Source organism: Chanos chanos, chromosome 6, assembly GCF_902362185.1.
Source record: "Chanos chanos chromosome 6, fChaCha1.1, whole genome shotgun sequence".
NCBI classification, from domain to species: domain Eukaryota; kingdom Metazoa; phylum Chordata; class Actinopteri; order Gonorynchiformes; family Chanidae; genus Chanos; species Chanos chanos.
Genome location: NC_044500.1, coordinates 41,165,831 through 41,180,384, shown reverse-complemented (window position 1 = coordinate 41,180,384; position 14,554 = coordinate 41,165,831). Strand labels below are relative to the sequence as shown.

Genomic DNA, 14,554 nt, shown 5'->3' with positions numbered 1-14,554 from the left:
CGCACATCCCCTTTCATACAAACCCATACACAGACAGGCATGCACACACAGACACATGTAAGGTAATGGGCCGATGATTACCTTTAGCTAGCAGAAAATACAATGTGAATGAGCTGATATGTTATAGAGGGGACCAAGTGGCTATTTGTCCTCCGGGTAGCTCTACATTATGGTCCGCCCATGCAGGCCACGTCCCAGAATGCTCGGCTCACAGATGGTATGAGAACAAGATGGTTTAACGTCCGCCTGTCTGATGGCTGAACAAAGTGTTGCTTACCTGACCTTTGAGAAATACAGGTGGCACCATACGCAGACACTCTGTCTGTCTTTCTTTCTTTCTTTCCCTCTCTCTCTCTTCCTCTCTCTCTCTCTCTCTCTCTCTCTCTCTCTTTCTTTCTTTCACTCTCCCTCCTTCCCCCTCTCCATATCTCCAGCCCTCTCTCCGCATACAAACATGTCACTACGGCACATAAACAATTATCATGTTAAAACACAATTGGAAAACTGTCCCATTTGCCTGCTCAGTAGAACCCTATTATTACTAGCCATTAGGCTCCATTAAACTCCATTAGATAGATTTGACTGTACCACACTGTACTCACTCCCTGCTGCTGAAAATCTTTCCATCTCTTTTTAAAAACATGTTGTGTAGTGTTTTAAAAATGAAATCTAAACTTAGAACAAATACTCCAATGCAATTTGTGTGATCATTGATATGAGCATAAATTTGATAATAACTATGCTGTCAGTTGATGATAAAACATTTTTCTTCTTACTCTTAATAACTCTCATGTTTTGTGTCATGCATATCCTTCTTCATACTGTGGTTTTTGCAAAACAGGGCATTGAGAGTGAACTTAAAATGTGTTGGACTCTGCGTAGCTTACATACCAAGCCAGACTGAACAAACGAATAAACAACAGGGTCAAGCCTGTGGCTGTCTTTAGGTTGTCCTTACAGACTTATAACACAGATTAGATTTCCATACCTGCTTAGGACCTCGCCCTCTAATTCTCTGTGGGCGGGAAAGCTGATTGCACATGACATGCCGTCCCGTTGTTATGGAGATCCATATTACAATAATGAGCCAGATCAAATAGCTGTGGTTTCAGACAAACGCATCCAGAAAGAGGCCACAGGGAGTTATGAATTACACTGACTGTATAGATTTGTCGTAAAGGTGCGTATTTACACTCATAGCCTCGACCACCGACGGGAAGCAACGGCTAAAGTAAAGGAAATGAATAGTAAAAAATACTCAATAACACTGCACAGTAGTTGGGAGGGTTTTTCATATGTAGTGGCCTTGAGGGGGGAAGTGCTTCTTCATTTTTATGGATTTTGGAGTGCTGAACACTCGGATCCATCATTGTGGAAGTTTTTACAGAGCGACAGGAATACTACAGAGGCCCTAGGTCAGACAAGATGGGGACGGTTTTCATTTTAATCTCAGTCCAGTCATCCCCTCATCAAGGCTGGACGTTTTAGTTGAGGGTGAAACGAGCGAGTCAAAAACGTGTTTCCGCACCTGTCCGGTCTAGCCAGCGCCTTTCTTCATTCATCACGTAAGAGCTCTCTCTCTCTCTCTCTCTTCGCCACGTTCGGCGACCAGCTGCGATAACATTCGCCTCCTCTTCGGAAGCGGAGTTTAGAAACAGACCGAAATCTAAAGAACTCGCACTTCCATCGCCTTTTACTTATTGGGCCTTTTCGCTCGGTGCCGAGGAGTATCGTTCTAGCCCTATCTTCCATGTCCTCCAACGAGTTCCAGTTTAATTGTTGGACGGTAGCACGGCCGGCGATGGCTGTCATGGGAAGATAAAGAGTCTTTCCCTGGGCGTCTGGACGGCAAGCCCGCTGATCGAGGGCCTCTCTCTCCAGCAGCCCTGCTGGCTGAATTAGCTGGCCGCTTTATAATTGTGTGAAAGGGGCACTTCCAGTGGCTCTGTCATTACTCAACGTCCCCAGCTTGGGCACTGGCAGCCTCGCGGCCTCCCCGCTCCCATCGCGGTACCCTGTGCGGATCGTGCCGTTTCAAGAGGGTCCAACCATCGCCCACCACTCCCTAAGGTGCTCTCTATTGTTATTTTGGACCACTAGCTGTGTATTCTACTGCGTTTTTCATCCAAGGTTTTTACCTCCCCTCAATTTTTTTTTTTTCTTTTTTATGGTCCACAATAAGGAGGGTTCTGCCGCAGTGTTCATTGTCCCCACCTTTCTTTTTTGCAGGGGCATTGAAAGGGAGCTGATTGAAGAGCAGCGAGCGTGGTAATGAGTGTGAGGGTCTGTAATTGCTCTGTCTCTAGGCTTTTATTACAGAACCCAGGGAGCATGTCCCACTTAGTCACTCATATCAGTGCCATATGCGCCCCTTCATGGATGCAAATGGAGGCACATTACAAACCATCTTTGGATTTTTTTCCCCCCTCCTTAAATCAAGGCGTGATTTGCAACTGAAAAAAACCCCAAAAAAACTGTGTCGTTTAGATAAGATAATCAACATGCTTCAAGGGTAATTTGCAGCGCAAAGTGTGAGAGAATGCACAGTAATTACATGCAATACCTTACAGTGAAGTTCAATGGAATGTCAGCAATTTTCTCTGTAGATGCATTTTACAAGCGCCTTTTACACTAATGTAACATTAACAGATGACTTGGCCACGTATGTTAATTGGATTAAGGTGAAGGAGCTCTTAGTGCAGGAATATCTTAGTTTTGATTACGCCATTCTAATAGCGAAAGTGAGGCTAAAGGACTTGTATATATGAGAAAAAGGTGAAATACTATCATTCATTGTCATTCATTCAGTTCGTTTTCTGACCTCCTTCTTTGTGGTGTGTTCTATGAGCTTCTCTTCAGAAGACCTGCTAAATGACTTTAGAGCGAGTCGTAAATTTGCGTTAATCTCTTTCTGCAGAGGGAGGCACGTGTGAGGTCATCGCAGCCCATCGGTGTTGTAATAAGAACAGGATCGAGGAGCGGTCCCAGACAGTGAAGTGCTCTTGTCTACCGGGGAAAGTAGCTGGGACAACACGCAACAAACCTTCCTGTGTGGATGGTGAGAACAGGCTTCTCTCTCTCTCACTCTCTCTCTCTCTCTCTCTCTCTCTCCCTCTCTCTCTCTCTTTCTCTCTCTCTCACTCACTCTCTCTCCCTCTGTTTTTCTTTCTGATGTTGGCACAGTAGAAAGTGTCGCATCTTAATGTGTGTACACAAGATATGAAATATGTCATTTTATGAAGTCATCACATATGGGGATTAAACTATGAATGTGACAACAAGCACAAATATGTATTCCTGGCTGTGTGTAAACACAATGTTTCGGTAGCATGTGATAACTTTTAAAGAGTGTTTACGGGGAATATTGTTAACAGGATTTGTGATCTCCTGAAACCTCAGATTTGCAGTCTTAGACTGTGCAATTTTTTTGACTATGCAACTAGCAGCCATGTTTTTAATTAACAGGAAGGTATATTTTAAATCTCATTGAGTGACACTTCTCTCGGAGTTTTAACATCGTTTTTGCTCACCAAAGCTTACATTTTAGTTGTGAATGTCCTTGCTTTTTTGTTTTTTTGTTTTTTTTCTCTGTGAATTGATGAAGAGATGCCAGGATATGGAAATGTTTTCTTAGACATTTGGTTTCTTTTCACAACACTGTGTCAATGGTTCTTTTTTGTGATAATCAAAGCAACACTCTGATATGGAGGCTTAATGGGTTGGCACAGGTAGTTTATTTATTGCAGTCTTAAATAACATTTTTGGCAAAAAAACAATGTACTACCGCACACCATTAAAACAGTTCAAATAGTTCAAAATAGTATTTCCTGAACAAAAAGAGAATGTTCAGTCATACATGTTTCTCAAGATATGTTCCAAAGAGGGAAAGCTTTTCTGGACCAAACACGAAAAAAAAAAAAAAAAAAAAAAAAAAAGATTAGGAAAGACATGATTCTGCTGAGCCACAGATGAAATTTCTATTTCTCAAGATGCAGAAAGACCAAACAAAATTTCTCTCCTCCTCTGCACCAAACAGGCTCTCATTTTTTTTTTTTTTTGGGCTGGATCATGCCCTTTGGAAGAGTGCAATACCTCTTTTACATTCCTCTATGTATGCAACATGAATACTGAGAACTGTACAGCGCACCCCCCCCCCCAAAAGCTAAGCCATCCATCACTTTACAAAGCACTGACATGACACGTACGAAAGCCAAAAAAAAAAAGAAAGAAAGAAAGAAAGAAAGAAAGAAAAGTTCACACTTCATGCGTCCCTGCATCAAGCTCCTGCTGAGAGGAGAGAACTCCCCGGCCTTGTTACTGTATTGATCAGATCGAGAAGTTTGTTATATGTGAGCAGGTGAGATGAAAATGAAAATGACAAGTCAGTGAGCAATGATGCCGGCGAGTCGGGCGTCTACGTCCAATGAAATCTGGGCAAAGAGACATGTCAGGAACATGGTTACACCCACCTCAAATGGCCTCATGATTAAAAGCCCCGTTCACAATGCGGGGAGAGTATGCTGGTGACAATATTTCTGTGTATTTATAAGAAATACGCTGTCACAGATACACTGTTTTCCCTCTGTCTCTCTTGCACTGTGTCCTAGTCACTCTAGTTGCCATGGAGGAGGCAGTGTGAGTCATGTAGCAACCTGTGACAAGTCAACACTAGCAGACACTGCTTGGATTAGCCCACTGTTGCACAGCAGGTTGAAGCCTCATCACACTGTCCTACTCCTATCAGAAAAACAAACTAAACCAGAGGGGACTCTGTGTGTGTGTGTGTGTGTGTGTGTGTGTGTGTGTGTGTGTGTGTGTGTGTGTGTGTGTGTGTGTGTGTGTGTGTGTGTGTGCATGTGTGCGTGTGTGCGTTTGAGTTGTCTTTTAAGTACAGTAGAATTTAATTTTTTAGGTGAAGGACACTAGCTAGTGCTTTTATGACAACAAATGTGTTTTTTTGGCATTTTCAGAAGGTTTGTTTACACATAAGTAATTCTGCAAATTGAAGTGTGTTTACTGAATTAGTAAACAGTGTAGTCTGCCCTGTCCCTGCTGACTGGGGTCAGGACATGTAAGGGATTATAATTTTGTGGACACAGAGTCTCTCCCCCCCAGCACTGCCATGGCCCAGATGAATACCCATCCTCTAGTCTACAGGTATTAAAGCTGTCTTTCTGAATAACGATGCTGCTTTCACAACCTTACGCAATCCCATAAGAATACATGCGGGCTCTGTCCCAAACAGATGCATCCACACACACACACACACACACACACACACACGCACGCACACACACAGACACACACACATGCACACACACACACACGCACACATGCAGACACACACACACACACACAAACACACACACTCTCTCATTGTGCCGCCCTACTAAAACCTGTCAGAAGGGGGTTCACATTTTTCACACGCAGTGAAGAGCAAGCTGCTAAATTTGGGGAGTGTCCACCCTCCTGCCGAATGACTTTTTAAAAGTCTTTTGGACAAAGTTACCTTTATACTCAGTGTCATTTTCATCATCTTTACTCGATCTCCAGAGAAGACACGTCCATTCATATGGAGCAGTGTCGAATAAAACTCATAATACATTTAGAAATCGTTGCATTTAAGCAGATGTTAAAGGAAGAGGTTATTTTGTGTGAAATTTGGAAATGATTAGGATTTATTAATGTTTGGAGATGTGGCTTTTGTATGGAGAGTCACACAGTCAGTGGCAGAGTGCTGTCAGATTATCACAGCATGGGAATTGATTATTAGCTTTGACAAGGAGAACTATGTCCCAGTTATGTCAAGGCCAACAAGACGCGTAGTGAAGAACATCCCTTTTAACAAGTCAAATGTTGCTGCTTCTTTCTCCTAGCACATGCTGGCCCAATCACATACAACCAGATTAATGGTTAGCTTTATGGTGACCATATACACATGAATATCTGTGATACTCAGAAACCTCTCAGACATTATGCATGTTCAAAGAACCACACATGCAAAAGCTTGTAAAATGAAAACACATGCACATGTACAGGCATACACACACACACACACACACTCGCACTCTGCCTTATGTACACACAGATACATACACCCTCTTTTACAAAGACAGATACATGCTTGCTCTCTCTCTCTCTCTCTCTCTCTCTCTCTCTCTCTCGCCCCCTATTTGAAGTCTCCTGATTGTCATTGATGGGGAACACACCCTTCTGTTTGGCTGGAGGCTGCTAACACAGGCTTTGACAGGTTGTCATTGTGCATTTGATAAATATCCAGAGGGACTTACACAGAAGAGGGAGATTTCTCAAATACTGGTCAAATTAAAAAGAATCATGTAACTACATACTAAGGGAACACTGAGTCATGCCCACATTTGTCCACGTTTGGACTCAAAGGATGCCAATTTTCTTGAACACATACCTACCTGGACATTACAAGTTTCCTGTTCACAGTCCAGCAAAACAGGTAACGGACATTGTCCTTTGAAAAATAACAAAGACACTATAGATTACAAGTTCTCATAAGTGAAATGATGTTATCACAAAGACATGACGTCCCTCTAGCAGTCCCTTTATGTATTTTGCTTATGTCCGTTCCAGTCCAGTCAAAGTTTGGCTGAATTTTAAGATCCATCTGCTGGTCTTTGTCAGACTCTCTTTCTGCTCATCAACATTTTTAGTCTTTGATGTGGCAATAAATGCATATCCGCAAAAATAAAACATTGCAGTTCAACTGCCAAGCATTTAATGAAAGTCACACCACGTGTACATCAAATTCTCTCCCCATAGGGAAAGTGCGTCTCTTGTCTATACAGTGTCTGCGTGTTTTCCCCACAGCTTCAGCTCCATCTGTGTAGTCCAGTGTTGTCACTCCTCCACCTGCAACGCAGATGCTTAGAGAGCGTTATCTGTCACAGACAGTTTTACCTTCAGAAAGACCCTTTCCCTCGCCTGAGCAAAGCGCCCGCCTGTGCGTTCAGGAACAAGACCCTCACGCTGGCAAATAAAACCTGGGAAAAAAAAAAAAAGGCAAAAGCAATATGTCACCAGGTTCAAAGCATCTCAGATGTGAGAGATGTTTACTTATAAGCAATGCCGGTGTTTCCCTTTGATCATTAGTTCCACATAGATTGGACTGATTTATACTCACATTGTTTCATTCACTGGGCTAAACTGTGTTTAAAATATATATTTATGTATTTAGATTTATGGCGAATGAGGCCCCTCGGTCAAGTAGTTGTCATCTGTTAGCTGATTAGCTTCATCTTGTTTTCTAAACAGTGAAACAAATGGTCATTTGCCAGGGCTACCAGTCAGTTTGAAGTTTGCTAAATTTTCTGGTCTGCTTGAAGAACTAACCAGTTATTAGTAACTGGTTAGGATATAACCTTAGGAGATGGGGGGGCGGGGGGGGGGGGCAGTGGATGAGTTCAAACCAAGACAAAGTGAGGGGGGGTGCATGTCAAAAAAGGTTGAAAACCCCTGTTACAGAGTGTTAGGTTCTCTTAATCCTTTAGAATAAACAGAATATTTATACTAGACAGATACGCCCAGCGTAATCAAATAGAAAATACACTTATGCAATGGAGTCACTTTCAGATTTAAAGTGATACACTTCAGGTTTAATCAAGTTGCAGAGACCCCCCCCCCCTCCCCCTCCTTCTCCCGTCAAAGCTGTGACTTCCTGCCATTCATTAGTCATGGCACACTAAGGCTATGCCGAGACTGAGAGGCTCAGTGACACTGTTTGAATGGTTAATCAAGAGGCAGCTCGTCCTCTGAACCAAACTGATTAATGCAGAATAATGGTCTTCAGGGCTTACCAAGGTCTATGGGTCCAACCTCAGACTAAGGGCCTGATCTCAGCCCATGTTAATTACACCCAGGGTTCATTCTGGCCGTAGTGCACTGCATTGACCTCATCCAATCTTATTACTGCTATTAGGCGCTGCCATTTCTCACTTCAAAAACAGTCCGTCTCAGCTCTCCATATGAGTAGCCAATCGGTGGCCTTATTAAATCAATCGCCTCATTACAGGAATGCCTCAAAGACCAGGTGAGAAGAGTGGGCCATCAGTAACTGTGGATATGTGTTAGATCAGGGTGAGGCAGAGACAGAGTACATCAGCCACACAGGCACTGTTCCGGGGCTTAGAATAGAACTTGATTTCAATAGAGAGTTAATTCTTTACTTTGATGGCCTTTACGACAGTGATGTAAAGCAAAGGAGCACGGAGTGGATGAGGCAGAGGTGGAGCGAGTTCAAAATTATCAAGTGTGATGCATCGATCCTGCACCCAACTGTAAATTAACACCTACAGAAAAGCATGAAAATTTAAAGCGTAATTGCTTTCCACTCCTAATCTCAACTGGAAGCAATCGATTGAGTGGCCTAAGAGAGACACTTCTGGGCCACCAAATTTATTGGAAACGCATCATTTTGTCTTGATGAATTTTAAAACCAGGGAAGCATTCCAAGAAGATGTTGAAAGAGGTTTTTTTTTTTCTTCTAAGCCAAATCACCTCTATAAAACATCAGTCACTCGTCAGCCCTTCAGACAAAGTCATTAGAATTAATGTTTAATTATTCATCCCGCAACTCAAAGTGTTCACACACTTAGTTATCTAGCAGCTAGTGTGTCATAGCTGATCAATCCTCCTTTTGATGACCTTAACCGTGACTTGCAAATGTGTGCGTGTGTCACTACCTTTATTCCTAATCCAATGACAGCTAAGAGACTGCGATGCCATTTGCCTGTGACAAATTCAATGGCCAGGCTTATGACAGGTTGATTTATTTAAGGTCGAATGATGGTTGGCACTGTGGGCTATCTGACAGAGTGTTGTACCTGTGTCTGGCTGGAGGTCAGAACTTTGGCCTAAGGCACAGCAGGAGGACAGACAAGCAGAGAAGCACCAGGAGAGTAATGACCAGGACAGGTTGGGTTGAAAGCCCCAGGGGTCCTGCTCTGCTCCAATAATCCAGTTTTCCCCCTATCTCGCGCTCTTGGGAGTGTTCAGGAGGGGTTGCGAATCTGAAAAGTTGCTGAGATCGTACCTTTGTGTTGGTCGGGGGGGGGGGGGATCAGGGGGCTTAGTGGCTAGGGAGACGGAAGAGTGAATCTGAGGCGAGAGAATGGCTCTTCTCCAGTACTTAAGGTCACTCTTCGGGTCTGGCTAAGATCCAGTCCGCTCACTCGCTCTGGGAGAACACGTTGACCTCGTGTCCTCTCCTCAAAGCTCCCACCAGGTTGCAGATTCCAGGAACATTCCATCTGTCAGTCAGGTCAAGTGTTGCCCCTGAAGAAGCACATTTTTTACACTCTGTCTGTGCTGGCTTCACATATCCGGAGAAAACTTTTCACCGATATGAACTTATTGACTTTTCACATTTTCATTAAGAAGTAAAAGAAAAAAAAAACATCAATTGTCGATTTATTGAACTACCATCTTTCTGAACCTGTAGGTTGTAGTTGTCATAGTATTACTTCTGTCTGTATTCATCATAAAGAATAGCAGGTTAATATGAAGTTATACAATGAATTGCATAACTGATTACATAAGGGAAGTCTGGTCAGAATTTCTTATTGTAAAACATGCTTGGCTTCACTCCAAAGACTTTCTTTAGATTCTCATCCTTTGAAAATCCATTTGTAATGAGAGTTCAGAATCAGTTCAAGGATGTTTCCATCTTATGAAATGAATCACATTTACATTAGCAGCTTGCAGTCATATGAAGAATAAACCCATGACTTTTAGTCAACATTAATGTATATTCTGACTCTGCAAGACTATGAAGGATTGTAATCAGTGTAACTCTCACTCCAGTAAATACCATTCATCTCCCATGCAAAATATAACTCATATTTCAAATATCTCTGGTGTGCCAGTTTTTTAATCTGAGCTCTACCCTTCGCTCTATCTTTTTCCTATTCCGAAGGATTGATTTTTTTTTTTTCCTTTGCAGGCATTACTTTACCATTTTCAATTTAGAATGGATTCTGTATTCAGAGTGTTGAGTGTAAATCCTTCTAAGGCTTGAAATGAAAAACAAGTTAGCAGGTTCCCCTCCCATTGCTGAGAAACAGTAAATAGAGAAAACCTCTCTTGAAAGGGATCAGACATGTCTTATGCACTTCACTGGGCTTTAGCACCTTCTCTCAAGTGCTGTATATTTATAACCAGCAGTCTTTGACCACCTCATTCACAGTGTAATCTGAATCTCAAAAAAGAAAACCAAACCAAAAAAAAAAACAAAAAAACAACCCCATTCAAATTAAAACCACAACAACAGCAAAAACAGTCTAGACACTAGAAAATGTAGGAACATTCGTTTTTTTTTTTTTGTTTTTTGTTGTTGTTTTTTTCCCCTCACCTGTATCTAATTACAGCATAATTAAGGTGGGATGCATCCCGGCACGGCGCCTTGAGTGGAGTCAGGTAAAAAAAAAAAGAAAGCACAGTAATTATTCGAAATCCCATCCAGATTTGTGGGGATCTCAGAGGGTAATGAACCTTAGGCCGCTGTGCTCTGGACTGCTCACTCCAGCACATAGTTTACTCTCTTTGGGGACCGTGGGAGGCAAGAGGTAGTATAGGATGGATAATGTCTGAGTGTAGAAATCTCTGTGGTAGCTATTAAGACCATTGCAAGGTTGTATGAAGTCATTCATTTCAGCGGAGTTTGGCCAGTCTGAAAAGGTAGTGCAGTGAAGGATCTAGTCTGTGTAGAGCGTCAAGCTTCTCTGTAGAGAGGAAGAGTAGACATTTTCAGACTTAATATTGATTAGTTGTTTCTCTGTAACCTTGGTAACACAGACTGGGGAGAATGTTTACAAAAAGGGATAAAATAAGATTTGTGGCTCAGGAGAAGAAAAGAAAGATACAGCAGGAAATGGAATGGGTTACAGACATTTAACCTTCAAATCACACACTATTTTATTCAAACCGAAAATGCTCTACTTCAGAAAAGTACTGAAGGAAACAGGGGCTGACAGGAGTACACTTTGACCCTAACCCTGTGTTGTTGAAGAGGTTTTGTTCAAAATCACAGAAAGAGAAATGAAAATACTCACCTTTTCTGTTCATTCGGGACCTGTAGTTCAGGTAAAGTTTTACGAACATGGCAACAGAGGAGAAGGATAGCAGGGGGCAGAATTAACAAAGAATTTGATGTTTCTTCATTCTTGCATCTTTTTAAAATGTGTTCCTCACTGCTCCCCAAATTACTGGTTAGGTGCCCATGATTATATTAGGTTTTGGTTCATTTATTTGTTTGTTTGTTTTTAGGAATCATAAATTTGTATCTGTACATTTCTTTCTGAGGAAAAATGATAATCATTATATGCCATATATTTTTGGAATATAGTTTGGGTAGAACACCGGTGCTCAAATAACAGCACCTGTCTGATTTCTCTATGTAATCTGCATAGAACAAATGTCAGTATAGCTGAAACAAAAGCAGCTTTGAAAGGCTTTGCCAGCATACAGAGCTTTTGGGGAAGCATGTGTCTGTGTCTGGGTGAAAAGATGAGTGGGAAAACTCTAATTTAGTAGACTCAATAGATTGGAAATCCACTTCACGTTGCTATGCAGGACGTGTACTCGTTCTTGATCGACGAGGCCGCTCTTCCCTGAGCTGAAGGTTTCTCATCATCTCCCGTACAAACTCATGCATCCGTAGACACACTAAGCAGGAAACTAATATTGCTTCATTTTGGATGATAACAATCAGAACATTATTGGCTGTTTGGTTTTATAGCCATTAACTCCACAGGGAATGGTGACAGTGGGAGACAACCAAGATAATCTCTGCAAATGAGAGTACAAGCGAATACGCACGTGCGCATGCACACACACACACACACACACACACACACACACACACACACACACACATTTATGTTGATTTCAAAATATAATGTTTCTTTTGTTCTAAGGCATAAAGGAAGCCTTTTGAAATTGATGATGAGAGGCAGTTATTTTTAGTTCAAAATATAATGTCTGATACTCAACAAACTATCTAAACCAATGTTTAGGCAAGAAATTACTGTAACCAATGAATTACATATTAAGAATTCACAGATTGTTTTCAGGGCAACAAATTGATGAAACACAATCCAAAATGAATCATGTATTGGCTCTCAAATAATCATAAAGGGAGTTAAAGATTGTTGGAGCAGCTATACACAATTACAAGCCAGTCATTACATTCATTTTTAATATAGCAATTCTCTAGAGACGTGGAAATGAGACCATACTGCCAAATTCATTATTCAGACAATCAGCCTGGCCCTGTGGCAACTGACAGCTCCTAAACTCTCCTGCATATATTTCTGCATTGTTCTCTGTCTCTTTGTAAATGAACACATCTAATGGCCTAATTACTAACCTGCTAAGGTTCTACTGAGTTCAGCATATTCGTGATGCTGTTTATAATCTAAGATTGCCTGTGTGTGTATGTGTGTGTGTGTGCGTGTGTGTGTGCACGTGTGTGTGTGTGCGCGTGTGTCTGCGTATGTGTGTGTGTGTGTGTGTGTGTGTGTGTGTGCGCGCACGCGCGTGTTTGTATGTACGTGTGCCCCTGTGCATTTCCCCTGTAGCATCCATCGTGATTGGGAAGTGGTGGTGTGAGATGGAGCCTTGCCTGGAGGGAGAGGAGTGTAAGACGCTGCCTGACAACTCTGGCTGGATGTGCTCCTCTGGAAACAAGATCAAAACCACAAGGGTGAGACTCCCGCACTGTGCTATAGCAGAGTCTGAACATTCACTCACTCACTCACATATATACTGTACATACACACACAACACGCCTACTGCAGGTTCCAAAACGCTATTTTTAAGCAATTAAATTAGTTAAATTAAATATTAACCAATTTTACGTAACACACCCAGTACATATTTCTGCTGCGTGAAGAAATAAATATTTTTTGTGTGTGTGTGTGCCTTATAGTTAGTTTGAGTGGGAAAAGGTTTGGTTAATTAATGGTAGTACTAAGTTTTAAAATGGCCAGCTAGCTAATTTGATGACCAGTTAACTACTAGCATGTTAATATGGTAAGTGCAGCATTTATCTACTTACTTATTTATCTCACTTTCAAAACTTAAAGTCATCAGTGTTGAATAAGTCTGTTCATTGTACAACCAGTATATGCACATTTCAACAGTATGTGTGTCTGACATATGAAACTGAAGTTAGCACTGTTAGAGTGAACATGCCTCAAGGATGAATGCGGAAACTGCAAATAGCAGCCACACCAATCATTTCCTGATAAGAAACTCCAGATACATGATTCAAGGGTCTACATAAGCCGAGATATCTCTAAAAGTATACAGCTGTGTTCCACAGGGCTTGACTCAAATCTGAAGGGGGAAAAATACACTTTAAAGGATAAAATATCATATAATGCTTTTCAGTTGAATGGTCTTCGAAATGGACACACAGGAGGTGTCCCTACGAGGATGTTAAGATGTGTTCAGAACGAGAAAACTATTCAAAATGAATATATTCCCAGTATTATCCAATGAGACAAAATAAGATTTATAAAATATGAGACACCCTCTCTTTTTAAATCAAAAGATAAGCTGAACAGAGCTAGACATCAAGCAGACCATGAAATCTTGATGACCACGTTCTCAATTCCCGCCGGTTGATTCTCAACATTCAGGTCAAACTCACCACTGTTGGTCATATGTGACCATGAATAAAATCAAAGATTCATGTAGGGTATACAGCGCTGAGAGAGGTTAGACCTCACAGGGGTTTTCAAGGTTTTCCTCTTCTTGGTTATATGCACTATCCCAAGTCCAGCTAAAGTGAAACAGAAGTTGGCCCGGATGGTACGCTTTTTGTCGAAGTTTCCAAGGTAAGAGTTCTACTAACCTAAATAATGCATCAGCGAATGCATTTCTTTATCATAATAATTAAATAAAACTCATCTTCATCTTTTCTGAACAATTTTCCCTAAAATGGCTCCCAAATGCCAAACACAAATGGACCAGGTTGTTGTCATGCAAAAAAGTCTCTGAATTTCTTTGAATCTTCCCCAGCCCCATACTGTGGTAATAACATAAGATTGTTCTCTCTAAACAAAATGGAAATGCAGGATGAAAATATATGACAATGTTGTTATTTACAATAAACACTTGTCATTTTTCTCTTGACCCTTTCTTTTCAGAACACCCAGCCATACTCCCCTTTTTAGCTCTGTCAACAAAATGGTCCAACAGGCTCAAAGCTGCATATTTGCTTTCATAAAGGTAAGTTCGCCTCTTTATGTATATATGTGTGTGTGTGTGGTGTGTGTGTGTGTGTGGTGTGTGTGTGTGTGTGTGTGTGTGTGTGTGTGTTTTCATATTTTCAGCTGTATGAAGTTGCTTAGCTACTTATTTTAATCATCGCTCATTACCCTCCAAACTCAGTGAAAAATAGTAATTACTGAAATTGTCTGTGTGTGCGTGTGTGTGTGTGTGTGTGTGTGTGTGTGTGAGTGAGTGATTAAAGAGGGAGACAAAAAAAAAAAAAAAACAGTTCCTCCTACACATTTGATTC

General features: G+C 41.4%; 1 protein-coding gene across 1 annotated transcript in view; it reads left to right on the top strand.

Moving 5' to 3' along the window:
* The window catches only part of tafa1b (TAFA chemokine like family member 1b), an 82,589-nt gene extending 68,382 nt beyond the window's left edge, over nt 1–14,207 (top strand). Inside the window, exons 2-4 of the mRNA XM_030777791.1 lie at nt 2,918–3,058; nt 12,606–12,730; nt 14,181–14,207. Of these exons, the coding sequence (XP_030633651.1) occupies nt 2,918–3,058; nt 12,606–12,730; nt 14,181–14,207 (293 nt within the window). The remainder of the gene's footprint in view (nt 1–2,917; nt 3,059–12,605; nt 12,731–14,180) is intronic.
* Nucleotides 14,208–14,554: the final 347 nt, after the last annotated feature.